This window comes from Vicia villosa, linkage group LG1, assembly GCF_029867415.1.
Source record: "Vicia villosa cultivar HV-30 ecotype Madison, WI linkage group LG1, Vvil1.0, whole genome shotgun sequence".
NCBI classification, from domain to species: Eukaryota; Viridiplantae; Streptophyta; class Magnoliopsida; order Fabales; family Fabaceae; genus Vicia; species Vicia villosa.
Genome location: NC_081180.1, coordinates 62,135,683 through 62,153,323, shown reverse-complemented (window position 1 = coordinate 62,153,323; position 17,641 = coordinate 62,135,683). Strand labels below are relative to the sequence as shown.

Here is a 17,641-nt window from a genome sequence, read left to right as displayed (position 1 = left end):
GTTGTACTCATCGGTAATATATTTTGGTATATTATAAGACAGATAAAGAGCATGCAAAATATCTGAGGGTTTTGTTGGAGGTTTTATGAGAGAAGCGGTTATATGCAAAGTTGTCCAAGTGCGAGTTCTAGTTGAAAGAGGTGAGTTTTCTTGAACATGTGATTTCTAGTGGAGGGATTGCGGTTTATCCATCGAAGGTGGAGACCGTGTTGCCGTGGGAGACTCCAAAGTCTGTCACTAAGATCCAAAATTTTCTTGGACTAGCTGGTTATTATCATAGGTTTATCAAATGCTTTTCTAAGTTAGCTTTGTCGTTGACTCAACTAACTAGGAAGGGTCAAGCTTTTTCTTGTGATGCTAAGTGTGAAGAGAGTTTCCAAGAGCTTAAGAGAAAGTTGACGTCGACTCCGGTGTTGATTTTGTCGAGCCCGACTGAATTTTTGTGTGCACTGCACTGCTTCTAAAATGGGTATGAGAGATGTGTGGATGCAGAATGGTCAGGTGGTAACTTATGCTTCGAGACACTTAGAGTTCACGAAAAAAATTATCCTACGCATGATTTAGAGTTAGCTGTTGTTGTGTTCGTGCTTAAGACTTAGAGGCATTATTTATTCGACTCTAGATTTGAAACATTGTAAAATATTCATCTTCTTACAATGAGTCGAGAAAATTTTTCCATTATATTTATAAAACTAAAAATACAAAATTTAAACCATTCAATTTTGAGGAAATAATTGAGAACACTTGAATTGCCATAAATAGTCCACTTCACCAAATCCATGTTCATACATAAGTAACAAAGCTAATAATATTATTGGAGAGTGAGTGGAAGGAAATCTATCTATCTATCTATTACTTCTTACCCGACCCTTCTAGTTCTAGTTGTATAAAGAAATATTTAAAAAATATATTAAAATACATTATATTACAAATCATATCAAAATGAAAGGATATTGTTTAAGAGACACCGCTACCACTAGAATCACCTTTTCTATAAATTAGACATCATTTTTGGAGCTTTTATTCTTCTTCATCGATAGAGCTTTTCTTATATACTCCCAAAAAAAAAAATTAACAAGACAAAAACACACAATAGATGGCTGTGAATAATGATGAGAAACAGCAAAACAAACCCATCGGACACAGTCCACTCGCTCACAAGAGTCTCCTTCAAAGTGATGCACTCTATCAGGTATTCAATCTCCACTATTATCTATTTTAATTTCATATTTTCTTTTGACACATAAGAAATTTCAGTTATTTGTTTTCCATTATTCAATTTTTATATATGTGAAAAATGTTGTCGAGGCTTGTTAATTACTTGTGTTGTGCAGTATATACTTGAGACGAGTGTGTTTCCAAGAGAGCATCCATGTTTGAAGGAGCTTCGTGAGATGACAGAAAAACATCCTCGGTAAGAACATAGTTGTTTGTCTATCCAAATTATGAAAGGAAAAACAATTTTTGGTGTGTATCAAAAGATATGTTATTTTGGGAAATGCTGATTTTTCTTTTGTTTAAAGTGAGTGGATAACAATAAAAAATAAAGTTAAGTGGTTATTATTAAAAGAAAAGTTAGAGGATAAAGATTAAGAATATATTTGGACCGATGGATTAAAGTGGAGGGGATGGAATCTAATGGAATATGGAATGGATGAAATAGGGCATAATGGATTTGAAATACCATTCTATTATTTAAATTTTTTTTTATAATTTGATAAAATGGAATAGAATAAATTAGTTCATTTTATTTCACTTCATCTCTTATTTATACATTTAAACAATAAAATTAATTATTACCATTATATTTAGGTATTTAGGGTTGTTAAAAAAATTCAAGAATTTAACCTTGAACCGAACTGAAATTAAAATAATCAAACCATTATGTTTGGATAGTGAACCAAACCATTATGCACAAATAGTTATAGAACCAAACCGTAATTGAAACCGAATCAAACTGAACTCGAACCGAACTAAAATTGAAAATAAAAAATACTTGAAATAAATTTATAAAAATTATAAAAAAATTGAAATTAGCTTTACGATTGGTTTCTTTGATAAATGGTCTGGTTTGTAAAAAATTGTCTTATAATGGTTTGATACTATTCGGAATTTCAAAACGGTATACCATACCAATAATTTTGATTCAGTTTGCTTCTTAGTAAATTGAAACGGTTTGGTTTAATTTGAGGGAATTTTTACTATTATTTGGTTTGGTTTGGTTCCGGTTTTCTCACGAACCCTATAACTAACCACCCTAATTATATTTCATTTCATTCTACTGCATACTACATATCCAAACTAGAATTAGGGGTGTTCAAAACCAAACACTGCAAACCAAACCAAATCGAAATTGCAAAAAACCGCATTTGGTTCGGATTTGTTTGGGTAATCTTTTAACAAAATCGCATGGTTCGGTTTGGTTAGTGGTTTATATTTTACAAACCGAACCAAACCGCATTATGTTACAACCTAAATTTTACTTAACTCACAATCTAACCAAATCTAAACCTATTATACACTAGCCTTATGATTACAAACAACTTTCTCATCCTTACGCTTATGATTTCAATTTCGGTCTTCTCAAATCTCTCATAGAATTATCGTGTCATCTTCCCCACATACATCTTACCTCTTCTTCTCTAATCTTTACTATCTTATATTCTTTCTTTTTTACCTTCTCATTTTTATGCAAATGTTCCCTCTTTCAATTTCTTTATTATCGCACATTTTCTTCTATACTCTCTCGTCTCTTATGTTCTTTCATTTTCATCTTCACTAATTTTTCATCTTTTCTATTTTTTTTGTTTCATTATAATATTTTTGATACTGTTTTATGCTATTATTGTATGTTTATTATTTCACTTTTTGTTTAATCTAATTTATACATATTAAATGAGAAGTTGTTGTCTAAATATGATGCGTTTTGTTGTTATTTGGTAGTATATGAATGACTAAATATAAAGTTATGTTATCATGTATATGTCTGTGTATGATTCAATAAAATATTTGTAAAAAACCGAATCAACTGAACCGAACCAACCGCATTGGTTTAGTTCATTTTTTCTTAAAGCCAACTGAACCAAACTAAACCGTATGTTTTTTCCTTGCGGTTTGGATGACTTTTAGCGTCAAAATCATCTAAAACGCACCGCAAACTCCCCTAATTCAAACCTACAATAAAGAAAAAGAAACATGTAAATACACTAATTAATTAAAATTACTATTTTAAAGTTTTACACATAGCAATATCTATAACGAGTGTCTTAAACTTTTGAAAGATTTGTGTAGATTATTCATAGATGAAACGTGGCAAAATAAATAAAGGTTTCATTTATATCAAGGTTTATTAGTGTAACACAACTCGTAATAAATTTTGATTTTTGTGCGGTATCGTGTCTTACATGCCGTTAAAGACATCTGGCATATGTGCCCAAGTTTTTTTTCCATGGATATGGAATAATTCTCTACTCCTTCGGTCAATGAGTGATTCAGCCACCATTTCACATATATTAAGAAAAATAGTTAAAGTAAGAGAGAATAATATTTTTACTATAATACCTTTATTATGTATTGGAAATGATGAAACTATTATTAATTAGAGAGTAAAATTAGAAAAAGTGTATTGGAAATTAAAATGGATCATTCATTTTGGAACATTATTTTATTTCAAATAGATCACTCATTATGAGACAGAGGGAGTATTTTTTTATTACATAATTCTCCTATTTTAAAACAATAGAATAAAATGTAGTGTTAAGTGATAATATTTAATTAATGATTAAGATTATGAAAAATACAAATTAGTACTACATATATGTATTCAAATAAATTTATTTAAATATATATTTTTATAATTTTAAATTATGCATCTAACTATAATTCATATTAATAATATACTTGTGATATGGTAAAACAGGAACCATATGGCTACACCTGCTGATGAAGGACAACTTCTAAGCATGCTGATTAAGCTCATCAATGCAAAAAACACATTGGAAATTGGTGTCTTCACTGGTTATTCTCTCCTCTCCACTGCTCTTGCTCTTCCTTCTGATGGAAAGGTAAAAAGTGCAACTAAACTTAATTTTTTATTTAAGTTAAGGAATATATAATTGAAATTAAATTAATATATCCTTTTAAAATCCATCATGCATGAAATAATGTGTAAATCATGATTGATTAAATTTATTAGGTATTAGCTTTGGATGTGAGTCGTGAATACTATGAGTTGGGATTATCCATAATTGAAAAAGCTGGAGTTGCTAACAAGATCGACTTTAGAGAAGGACGTGCTCTTCCTCTTCTTGATGAACTTCTTCAAGACGTGCGTTTGCATAATTTTCTCACAAACTCTTATTGTAATTCTAGGATAAGAAACATAGTAATTAATTAAATTGGTGTCTGTTAATTAATTTTGCAGGAAAATAACAAGGGGACATTTGATTTTGTTTTTGTGGATGCTGATAAGGATAATTACTTAAACTATCACAAGAGAGTAATTGAACTTGTGAAAATTGGGGGATTGATCGGGTACGATAACACCTTATGGAGTGGATCTGTGGCAGCTCCGTCTGATGCACCTATGCTGGATAATATTAAGCGTCTACGAGGTTATGTGATTGAGTTCAACAAATATCTAGCTCATGATTCAAGAATTGAGATTTGTCAGCTTCCGGTAGGTGATGGAATTACCCTGTGCCGCCGCATTAGCTGATTATTCTCCTTCGTGTTGGTTTGTTTAGTTGAAGAATTTGGAGTTTTATTATCAGTTTTAAGTGTTGTAAAAGAAGGGAAAAGATATGATGAAACTATTTTTTGACATTTACACTGTATTATCCATAAAATCTACTAGCATTGATTTTTTATAATTTAACTTGCTTTGGTTAACGTGCATCAACATGTTGCTTTGTTAGATATATATCTCTATGGTAGCTACATGAATGTACCATATATACTTTTCATGCACATACATAGATGTACTACATAACTACTTTCAGTTAATAGTTTGTTACGGTGTGGTAACAAACTTTTCCCTGTATAGTTACTCTTGGCTGAGTGTGTATTCAGGTCATATAAAACCTGCACACGTGTATGAGTTTACAATCAATGAAATCTAATCTCAATTTCCACTAGTTTCTCTTTTCTGGTTTTCACTTTCACTTGCAGAAGATGGAAGACACTCTCATCTTCAACATGGTATCATTCGCTTTCTGATCCAAATCGCTTCCGTTTCACCTGCGTCTCATCGTCATCTCTGCATCGTCATCAATGGAGTCCTCAGATAACCAGACCTCACCACTCAAAGATCCTTCTCCGACGCAAGTGCTCTCGTCAACAATCACTTCGTCCAAATCCAATTCCTTTGGTCCCAAACTCTCAATCAAGTTGCAAGAAAACAACTATCTCCTATGGAACCAACAGGTTGAAGGCGTTATTCTGACTCAGAAGATGCACAGAATAGTCGTGAATCCGCAAATCCCTCAGAAATTTCAGTCGGATCAAGATCGTATCACAGGTACGATTTCTGAAGAGTATGAATCTTGGCTTGTTCAAGATCAAGCTGTCTTCATCTGGTTGCTCTCTACTATCTCTGAATCTGTTCTGCCTAGAGTCCTAGCTTGCAAACACGCGTTTGAGGTGTGGGACAAGATTCATCAGTATTTCAATGCACAGATGAAAGCTAGGGTTCGTCAATTGCGAGTGGAACTCAAGTCTACCAAGAAAGGGAACAAATCGATCACTGAGTATGTCCTGAGAATCAAAGCCATAGCGAATTCCTTGCTGGCTGTGGGTGATGTAATCACTGATCAAGACCAAATTGATTCAATCTTGAATGGACTTCCTGAGGAGTATAGTCCGTTCGTTATGCAAATGTATGGGTGTCCAATTGCACCAACACTGTGCGAAGTAGAAGCTCTACTCTATGTTCAAGAGGCACAGCTAGAGAAGTTTCGCCAAGAATTGGCTACATCAACTGTTGCTGTAAATGTTGCTCATTCAGGACATGAAGCTGGTAGCTCCAGAGGAGCTTACTCAGGTAACCGTGGGAGTGGAAATCGCTTTCCCCGTGGAAGAGGGCGTGGCAGAGTCACTAACCCCACCGGCAACAGACCTACTTGTCAGTTATGTGGAAAGTATGGGCACTCAGTTATGTCATGTTGGCACCGCTTTGATGAGAATTTTGCACCACCATCTACAACAAATGCCCAGTCAGGCCAAGCAACAACATCTGGTCAAGAAGCCACCAAAGGTGCATCTCATAATTCGCAGTCTGTAGCTATGATGGCCACTGCAAACCAATAATCTGCCTTCACTCAGGAGTACTCCTTGCCATCAGACTTGGACTCTCAAGCCTGGTTTGCTGACTCAGGTGCCTCACATCACTTGACTCCTCATATTTCTTACTTACATAACAAGAAATCGTATCTAGGATCCAATAAAGTCTTTGTAGGTAATGGTCAGTCCTTAGAAATACAAGCAGTAGGGTCCTCTCAATTTTACTCTAAAATCTTCCCAAATCATAATTTAGTTCTCACTAATATCCTTCATGTACCTCTTATTACTAGAAATCTTCTTTCTGTTTCAAAGTTCTCTAGTGACAACAATGTTAGCTTTGAATTCCTACCTAATAAATGCTATATAAAATCTCAGGCTTCTAAATAGGTCCTTGTTGAAGGCACACTTGATGCGAGTGGTCTCTATTGTTTTCCCAAGCTCCTGCCTCAATTGAAGCAGTCCAGGTCCAATGGTCATGATAAAGCATTGAGTGTTCCTCTTGGTGCTCATAGCTATGTTGCCTCCAATTTAAATTCCTCTAGTAATAAAAGTAGTGATACTAGTGTACTATGGCACAATCGCCTAGGGCATGCTAATTTTCATTCTGTTGCTCAAATTCTCAAACTATGTAACATTTCTGCTATTAATAAATATAGTTCTTTCTGTTGCACTGCTTGTAGTCTTGGTAAAGCACATAGAATTCATGCTCCCTTAACTACCACTATCTATTCTAATCCTTTTGATATCATTTATACTGACTTATGGGGACCTTCTCCCTTGCCCTCTAGCTCGGGCTATAGGTACTATATAGCTTTTGTTGATGGTTGTACCAAGTATACCTGGTTGTACTTACTTAAACAAAAATCTGATGCATTTAAGGCATTCAAGCTGTTCCATATGTTTGTTCAAACACAATTCCAGGTTACCATTAAATCTGTTCAATTAGACTTTGGTGGTGAGTTTCGCCCTTTCACAAAATTTCTGACTGAACTAGGCATTACACACAGACTGACATGCCCTCACACTTCACATCAAAATGGAACAGTTGAGAGAAGACACAGACATATAGTTGAGATGGGTCTAACCCTCTTAGCTCATTCTAATATTCCCATGACCTATTGGGACCACAGTTTTTCCACTGCCACTTATTTGATCAACAGGCTTCCTACTGTCTCACTGCCTAACAAGACTTCTCCCTTTCATGCCTTGTATGACAAGCAACCAGATTATAGTACTCTAAGAGTATTTGGTTGCTCTTGCTTCCCTCTCCTCAGACCCTATAACAAGCACAAATTGCAGCTTAGAAGTCAAAAGTGTGTCTACTTAGGGGTTTCCACCCAGCACAAAGGGTTCAAGTGTCTCAGTAAAGAGGGCAAGATATATGTGTCCAAAGATGTCACATTTGATGAGTTCAAGTTTCCTTTTTCCAGGCTATTTCCCACTGTGCAGTCAAGTACAAGTTCCAAGTATGACCAATGTACTTTACCTTGTCCTAATATGACTATACCTGGTCCCTTAGTCAATATCCAGTCTGCTTCACCACTGTCCCAAGCAGATTCTCAGTCTCCTACACATGTGTCTAATACTATGCTTGATGTCCAAAATGTCCACTTCAGTCCTCATGGGTCAAATCATAGTGTGCAGTCTGCCAATGCTAGCCCTGCATTAAATAGTCAGCAACCTTCTTTATCCTCTGAACAACTCACTTCTATGCCTCACAATGAGATTGTCTCTAGGCCTATTACTTCATCTGCTTATCCTAAGGATAATTCAGTGAATCTCAACACTAATGACCTGCCTGTTTACCCTGAGGATAATACAGGTAACCTGACTTCTATTCCAGCTCACAACCCTGAGGGTACTACTCATAGTGAGCTGCCATATTCTCCTCCCAGAGTCTCTACTACCTCAGACTCAATTCATCTATCTCCTTCCTCGAATGAGTTAACTATCTCCTCTCCTATTATTGTCTCTAGTTCTTCAAATTCTCCCTCTATCAATGCCTCTGGCTCCCCTCCTATTTTACTTGTTAATGATCACCCAATGTTAACCAGAGCCAAAACAGGCCATTCAAAACCAAAAGCCTTTGTAGCCAACACTGCTTGTGAACCAACAAGTGCTAAACAGGCCCTGACCAAACCAGAGTGGGCACAAGCTATGCAGACTGAGTTCAATACTCTGTTAGCAAACAAAACATGGACCTTAACCACTCTGCCCCCTGATAGAAAAGCTGTAGGGTGCAGATGGGTTTTTAAACTCAAACATAATGCTGATGGGTCTATCAATAAGTATAAAGCCAGGCTTGTGGCCAAAGGCTATCATCAAGAGGAGGGCTTTGATTTTACAGAAACTTTTTCACCTGTGGTTAAGCCGGCAACCATCAGAGTTATTTTAACTCTTGCTCTTACTCATCAATGGGATATTCAGCAGGTTGATGTCAACAATGCCTTTCTGAATGGCATTCTTCAGGAAGAAGTTTATATGACCCAGCCACCTGGTTTTGTATCTAGTGACAAATCACTTGTGTGTAAGCTTCACAAAGCTCTCTATGGACTTAAACAGGCCCCTAGGGCTTGGTATGAGAAGCTCACTCAAGCTCTCCTACAGTTTGGATTTACTGCCTCCAAATGTGACACTTCTCTGTTTGTTTACTCCAAACAAGGTACATCTCTTTATGCCTTAGTTTATGTGGATGATATTTTGATCACTGGATATAGCTCTGTTCTCATTCATGATCTTATCAACAAATTACATCTTAAATTTGCTCTAAAGAAACTAGGCAGACCCAGTTACTTTCTGGGAATTGAAGTGCAGTCTCAGCCTAATGGATCCTTACTACTCACTCAAACAAAATATGTCAGAGATCTTCTTTCCAGAGCTAAGATGAGTGGTGCAAATGGGGTTCCTACTCCTATGTTAAGCACTTGTAAACTGAGTAAACATGGCACCGACCTTTTTGCTGATCCTCATTTGTACAGGTCTATTGTTGGAGCTCTTCAATATGTTACCTTAACAAGACCTGATATCTCCTTTAGTGTAAACAAAGCCTGTCAGTTCATGTCAAGTCCTCTGGACTCTCATTGGGCAGCTGTCCGGAGAATTCTACGATACTTGAGTGGCACGATTACTTGGGGTTTGGTTCTTTCCCCTTCAGTTGCAGGTTCTAAATTCTCTGTGCGTGCTTATAGTGACTCTGATTGGGCTAGTGATCCAGATGAACGAAGGTCGACCTCAAGATCTTGCTTGTACTTTGGCCCTAATCTAGTTGCGTGGAGCTCTAAAAAGCAGTCGTTAGTAGCCAGGTCGAGTACAGAAGCTGAGTATCGTGCGCTGGCTCATACCACTTCTGAATTGTTATGGTTGGAATCGCTACTTGCAGAGCTTCACATCCCTTTTCACACACCAGTTCTGCTGTGTGACAATCTCAGTGTTGTTCTCCTCTCCCATAATCCTGTGTTACATGCCCGTACGAAGCACATCGAATTAGACATTCACTTTGTACGTGAAAGGGTCGTGTCTAAACGAATGCATATCCAACATGTTCCTGCTGCGGCCCAGATTGCTGATACTTTAACTAAACCACTTGGTTCTACTGCCTTTGAACAGCTGCGTCACAAACTCAAGGTCCTCTACCCTCCATCGTCCTCTTCAGTTTGAGGTGGGGTGTTAGATATATATCTCTATGGTAGCTACATGAATGTACCATATATACTTTCCATGCACATACATAGATGTACTACATAACTACTTTCAGTTAATAGTTTGTTACGGTGTGGTAACAAACTTTTCCCTATATAGTTACTCTTGGCTGAGTGTGTATTCAGGTCATATAAAACCTGCACACGTGTATGAGTTTACAATCAATGAAATCTAATCTCAATTTCCACTAGTTTCTCTTTTCTGGTTTTCACTTTCACTTGCAGAAGATGGAAGACACTCTCATCTTCAACATGCTTTATGTATTATTTACTGTGTATGTAGCAACTGGTGTCAAAATAGCACACCTCGTAAAAGAATCATGTATTATATAAAGAGAAACAATGAGAGGAAGATGTAAATGTTCTTATATTTATACGCCAATGAGCATGCTTATTTACTCTAATAGCCATTATTTACATGTATGGAGGTATATATATCAACGGACTTGGATCCTCTCCATCATTTTATTCTCTCAAACTATCTCCTTCACTATTTTATCTCTATCTCTCACTAATAGTTTCTCTCTCTTCTTTCTTTTATCAATTTTTCTTAATTTCATTAATTCTGTTACACTTGTTTTTGTGAAGGAGAGAAAAGGAGGGAAGGAGAGGATCCATGCTCATATATCAACTGTTACTCTTACACATCTGCAATTTAATGGGTGACCCAGGTCAAACGGTGATTCCCATTACAAATATAATAATCACTTCTTTAAAAGTGAAGTTAATTATGGGTTATCTAAATCTTTCTCTTTTATGAAATTGAACAATATATCACTAGAATTAAATGATTAAATTGTTAATATCCATAATAATATGACACTAGCAATTTTGATAGCTCCACTTACTAAATTATATTGCCTTTACATGGCTCTTAATAGTGTGCGAGGGACAGTGGACTATCAAATATTGCTTAAATTACATCTCCCTTACATGTCATCTTTGAAGATTTTTAAACTATCAAATATTGTGAGCTATCAAATATTGCTTAAATGACTTTGCCCCTACAAGCCTCAAGACTTTGTAACATACGTTAGTAATGGCCTAAACTCTCCTTCAATCAACTCAACCCATCCACTCTAGAGCACACTGAGCCTTCAAAGAGTGCTTGAGTTGGCATAAGTCAAGTGAATATGTCCTAGAGTTGTCCTATTAGCTCGCCATGAAATGATGAGAAGGTGAGGTCCGAGGGCGGTTTTAAGGCTCAGTGAGTCCGGACACGCGTTCGGGTTCAACCTTTATTTTTTTATTTCCCTAATTTAATAGTTGATTTTTAGACAAAATCAAAGACAAAATTAAGAACAAAATTAGTAAAAATAGAATGTAAAAATTAAAACAGATAAATAATCAATGGTATAAAATTTTTGCCCAAACTGCCTAAAATTCTGGCTCCTAAAATTCCTAACTCCGCCACTGATGAGGTCACTAAACTAGATGGTTGACCTAACTTTGGGGACAAGTAGTTTACTCAAGTATGAATCACATAACGACTTATTATGTATTATATAGTCAAATCCTAGACAAACAAACATGATCATGATGACATGAAGATGTAACCATTGTAACAAATATAAACTACCATAATCCTAAAAGCCATGAATATATCTGTGTGATCAACTCACAGACAAAGAAGGAATAGGACATTGAAATGAAATAATTACGTAGCAGGAGTTTAATGGCTAAAGTTGAAGAGTGGCAATAAGTAGTAATGCTAGTGGTCAAAGCAAGGTATCACATATTGAGATAGATTAAGAGTGTGTTTGGATAAAGCATTTTAATAAGATAATATAATGTTTTGAGGGAATTTAAAATGATTTGCACAAAATTTATTGTTTGGATATAAAAATGAAGAATTGTTAAAATGATGAAAATTTATGGAGTATTTTATCTAAGTTAAATTTAATCATTTTAAAATGACACCAAAAACTAAAGAATTTGAAATTCCTCTCATACTCTATAGAATGTATTTGTTACTATTATTTCTTCAAATTTTGCAAATTGGTCCTCTAATTTTCCAAAATTACAAATTTGACCCCAAAAATTTTCAAAAAATTGCAAATTGGTCCTTAATAATTTTTGAAATTTACAATTTAGTTCTTCAAATTTTCAAAAATTGCAAATTAGTCCCTACTTTTCAATTTTTTAATTTGGTCCAAAAAATTTAAATTTTATAAAAAATAACCTCAAAAATCTAACAATGAATTAACTTAATATTTCATCCAAACAAAATAATTAAAAAATGAATGGATTTCAATTGAATCATTTGAATTGCTTTGAATTTTAAATTCCTTTAAAATTTCCAATTATCTCATCCAAACACACTCTAAACTTTGTTTGTCATACACACGTGAGGTTATAGATATTGTATTTTTAAAGTACAAAGAGTATTACGGTCCTATTGGCTTACTCTCTATAAATAGAAGAGTAGCTCATTTCCTTACCAATCTTAATTGACATATTTTTATAGAAAATGGCTGGCAGCACGTTACATTTTGTGCTCATGTGAAACTATGTACAAACACTTGTAATTTTTGGATTTATGCTAAAGTTAAAGTAAGTTTCAAGAGGTATTTCTATAATTTATACTTTGATGATTGATTTGTTACTAATGGTTTTATTAAAAAAAATCCATTTATTGAGATTATTCTTCTAAGAAAATTAAAATTTAAAAATCTCTCTTAAATCTCCATCAACTACTTCTTTAGGATGATTCTATCCACTCACATGTCTTATTTTTAGGATAAAGTATGATAATTTTTTTGAACTATAAATATTATGTAGAAAATGAAAGTCATATATCAATTTTAGTTAAAGTGGAGATTGTTGGTGTTAGTTGAAATAATACTGGTTAAAAAAGTACATTAATTGGTAATGAAACTAAATAGAGATATCAATGTCATATTTATCGCCTATACTCCTAAGTGTGGAGATGATGTCTCTTATCTAGTTTGATTTTGATGAAGACAAGGATTATCAAAGAAGAAAAATATTAAGAGATTGATGACAAATGTTGATCAATAATGAAGCTTATCAAGAAGGTCGAGCATTGTAAATCAAGTAAAGAATTGAGATAATTGATCATGATTAAGATACACATTCCAATTCATGTTACATTACTTTGAATGCCAACACAAAATATTAAAGTAATTGAAAAATTGCCATGACCATCCAACACCAAAGGCATACGAAATTTTCTTGGTCATGTTGGCTTTTATAGAATGTTCCTTAAAGAATTTTCAAAAACCACAAAACCATTATGCCAAGTGCTATAAAATGACGTGCCATATGTATTCGGTGAAGAATGTGAGCAAGCTTTGAAAACTTTGAAGAAGGCGTTGATTTCTACACCAATTGTGAAGCATCTCACTAGACAAAACCCTTTAAGTTAATGTGAAATGAAAGTGACTTTGCTATAGGATTTCTAAGATAAAAAAGTATAATAAAGTGTTTCACACAATTTTTTATGCTAGAAAGACATTAATTGAGGCTCATATCAACTACACCACCAAAGAAAAGGAACTATTGGTTGTTGTGTTTTCTTTTGAAAAATTTACATTCTATTTAATGGGCACCATAGTGGTAGTATACCTGAATCATCACTATACCAAATTTGTCTTTTAGCAGCACCCCTACGAAAGCGCTTTTAGGAAAAAGCGCTAGTATAGACTTCGCTAAAAACAAAATTAAAAAACACGCTAAAAAAGCGCTCTTATAGGGGGGTTACGAAAGCGCTTTCCAAAAGCGCTGGTATAGGGGGGATACGAAAGCGCTTTCTAAAAGCGCTGGTATAGGGGGGTTACGAAAGCGCTTTTCAGAAGCGCTCTTATAGGGGGGTTATAAAAGCGCTTTCAGAAGCGCTGCTATAGGGGGTGGGGTACAAGAGCGCTTTTGCCCCAAAAAGCGCTGGTAAAAGGCCTGGCTACGAAGGCGCTTTTCAGAAGCGCTGTCATAGCCTTTTTAAAATTAAAATTTTTAAAAACAAAATTATACTAACGCGCGTTTCATTTCAGAATCCCTAATTCCTATTTCATTCTCTGCCCAGAAAACCCAGAAAACTCATAACATCACGATTTCAAACTTCAACCTCATTCACGAATTCACGATTTCAAGCACACGCATTCACGAATTCACGAATCCACGAACTCACGAATTCAACCGTCGGCTGTAGAAACTGATTATCCACAACTCACGCAAAGAAGAATCCGAGAGAAGACGAAGGAGATATTGAAGCCGAGAGAAGACGAAGGAGACGTACAGGTTCTTCCATTTTCATTTCAATTCTTCATTTACGTTTGGTTGGTTATCTTGGAATCTACTGAAATTTCGTGTCTGTCACTGAGAGAGTTAAGGAAACTTCAACATTTAGCTATGTATGTATGTATATCCATCTTTAACCATATTGTTTGTGTTTGATTCTTGTGGTTTCAATTATGTTTACTTTGTGTTCATTCATTTAATTAATTACATATTGTATTTATCACATTTGGACATTGATTCTTGCGGTTACCAACTTTTTCAGCCATCATTCGGTTTAAATTGTGTAATTGCTAGTGATGTGGTGCACATTCATAGGGTCAGTGGTGATGATAATATTGGCCATGTTTGTGAACCAAGGTCCTTTAAAATGAAAAGTGCTTCCAGAATATGATGAAGAGAATGGCTACAAATAATGAAATATACTCAAACAAACTCATTGTACTTAGACTATAGGGAATGTATTCAAATTGTATCTATGAATGGTATCTTAAAAATGAAGATAAATATAAGACATACACCAGTCACACATTCAACAACGACCTTTCAACCTTTTGATTTATTAGTGCTTTTGTACTGTTTTCAGTTTGGCATAATATGTGCCAACTTAAGTGTGGATATCTAGTGTTAGGTGCATGCGTTTTAAGTGGGTAGTTGAAAGTAACAATCAGTTATTAAGTTGTAATTTAACTTAAAATATAGAGTATATTAATTGTTAAGATTCCTCTAAGTATAATCTCTATGGAGACAATACTAAACTCATTCTTTTATTATTTGGTACAATCAATACTAATCATATTATTATTCTACTAGAGGTCTATTGATTTGTTTTGGTATATTTTTATTTAATTTTACAGTTACTTTGAAGGCTCTGGTTTCTACTTGTACAACGCCGATTCAAACCTACCCGTCTCCCACATCAAGTCCAACTCAGGTTACTAACCCTTTCTTCTTGCTTATAGTTTGTTGTTTTCTGCTTATAGTTTATTGTTTATGGTTCTATTTAATTTCAATTTAGTGTCTCTCAACCCGTTTTTTGGTTTGTGGACTTATATTACCTTGAAATAAGGTAATGTCTTCTTTAAGAAATCGGGGGTAGGCTGAAATAAGGTACTGTCTTCTTTTAGAGACTCAAACAATCGAGACAACTGTAACTTCCTATCTTTAGCTAACTACCAACTTAACCAATATGAAAGCTATAGGATCTCATTAGGTATTGCTTAAGTGTTGCTTATTCACAGTAGTTACATTATATTTCAAGACTTGAGTGGTTTGACAAGATTTATTTCTATTATTCACACTTTATAGGATCTCATTAGGTATTCTGATCAAGACATAATGATGATAGCTATTTCTTATCTTGATAGAATTCCTTAGTACCTGATAGAGAAACCAAGAAGCAAAAGCATTTGTTTAGCTTAATTAAGACATGGATAAAACATGGATGAAAATAATAGTGGCATACGAATCGATAAGTCAGGATTTTTGCAAGTGGATCTCAACAGGGTGGGGTACAAAGATGAGCCTTTCATTCTAGCCTCTCAAGCTAAACAAGTGTTCTATGTCAATGATCCGACAAGTACGAAATGGTCTATAGTGCTTTTATCAAACAAAATAGTTGATGAAAACATTGGAGATCAAGGTGATATTGGTGTTGGCATTGAATCTTGTACAAGAAACGATCAAGATGAGAATGAACCTTGTACTAGAAATGATCATAATGAGGGTATTTGGATCAATCCAACCGTCCGCGTTGTTAAGAGACGCGTAGCACACAATCCTACCAAGAAAATAAAGAGACGTTAGTGAAAAAGGTAATAGTATACATATTCCGACTAATGTGCGTTATTCAATTTGTACCGATTGTTATATATTCAATTTGTATAGTTTTTTCAATTTGTATTCCGATTGTTACAATACTTATTCAATTTTGGTGCATATTTTCTTTTTGTACATAACTTTTGAACCATGTCCGTTTGTCGACTTCTTTACATGTAACTATACTATTTTGACAATTCCGGAGCTGCTCATTCACTTATCTTTACATTTCAGGACTGTTTTTTTATCGGTTTTGGTTCTGCCCGTGATCAAAAGTCGGGCTTAGGCTCTGAATTTCGGAAAACCGACTTCATTTTTGAGTCCGTGAGGACGTTTTACCATAGCCATGTAAATTTCGTTCAATTCCGACAACTTTCTTTTTTTGACGCTTATTCTGATTTCACCGATTTCGATTCCGATTAACTTGTACATGCATGGTTTGACTTCCATTTGACTTGTATAGATTGTTAGCTTATTAATAGTGTACTAATGTGCTTTAGTTTGTTTGATACAGGTTCAATGGCTAGTAATCAAGAAAACCCACAAGAGAACCCACAAGAAAACCCACAAGATACGCCACAAGAAAACTCACAAGATATAGATGCTCCGGATACATCATCAAAAGAAGTTGCACGAGGTGTGTCCCTTATGAAGGGAATCATTCGACATAGAGACCAAGGATTGATATATAATTTGGAATGGAATTCTGATAACCAACCAATTGGTCCTAATTCTGCAAAGTTGACAAGCTACATTGGTACACTTGTTCGTTTGCATATTCCAATCTCCGTGGCTAAATGGAATCTGAAAAGCAAAGAGTTGGACGAGAAAAAAGACATGATTTGGGACGAGCTTAAGGTATCATATAGGGTTGTTGTTATTATCTTGACGATAATTTGATTAAATTACTTATACTAACACACTCTATGCGTATGTTTGTTTGCAGAGGTCTTTTACCATACCAGATGAGCGTAAACGCTTCATTCTTAGTTTGGTCGGAAAAAGATATAGAGGGTGGAAAGCTTATCTAACAAATAACTATCTTAAGGATAAAGAAGGAAACTTTCTTGAAGAGGCCCCGGGACGTCCAAAAAAGTATGAGATGTTCATTGATGATAAAGCTTGGGCTAAGTTTTTAGAGTAAAGAGATGAAGCTTTTCGAAAAAGGAGTGCCACAAATAGTGCGAGAGCATCAAAAGCCGCGTATCCATACAAAAAAGGGCGTTTGGGATATGCACGCTTGGAGGAAAAAATTTTAAGTAAATAGAAATGCGTTTTAATTAATTGTCTAAATGTGTTTTATTTGACGATTTTATTTGTGTCAATGCATTGTTAGAGGAGACGAAAAGTGAGGAAACCTCACTTCCAGTACATGTGTTGTGGAAGAAAGCTCGTGTGGGCAAGAATCAAGCTGTCGATCCCGATGTTCAAAGAGTTTATGCTGAATGTGTAAGTATAACACTGTGTCTTTAATTAAATCAAATGTTTTTTAATATATAAATGATTTTTATCTCCACTAATAATTATTGAAATGTAAATGAATTACAGGAGACCTTGTCGCAATCGGTATCCACCGGTGAGGACCAGGATGA

At 34.9% G+C, this 17,641-nt stretch overlaps 1 protein-coding gene across 2 annotated transcripts in view; it reads left to right on the top strand.

Annotated features, from left to right (window-relative positions):
• Window positions 1-886: 886 nt before the first annotated feature.
• The window catches only part of LOC131639405 (caffeoyl-CoA O-methyltransferase 2-like), a 70,022-nt gene continuing 53,267 nt past the window's right edge, over window positions 887-17,641 (top strand). Inside the window, exons 1-5 of one of the 2 annotated variants that reach the window (XM_058909903.1) lie at window positions 974-1,192; window positions 1,335-1,414; window positions 3,920-4,064; window positions 4,196-4,327; window positions 4,424-4,871. In XM_058909903.1, coding sequence (XP_058765886.1) covers window positions 1,097-1,192; window positions 1,335-1,414; window positions 3,920-4,064; window positions 4,196-4,327; window positions 4,424-4,717 — 747 coding nt within the window. In that variant the 5' untranslated portion in view covers window positions 974-1,096 and the 3' untranslated portion in view covers window positions 4,718-4,871. Of the gene's footprint in view, window positions 1,193-1,334; window positions 1,415-3,919; window positions 4,065-4,195; window positions 4,328-4,423; window positions 4,872-17,641 lie in introns of those variants that run through there. The other variant, XM_058909908.1, reaches the window with a different exon arrangement.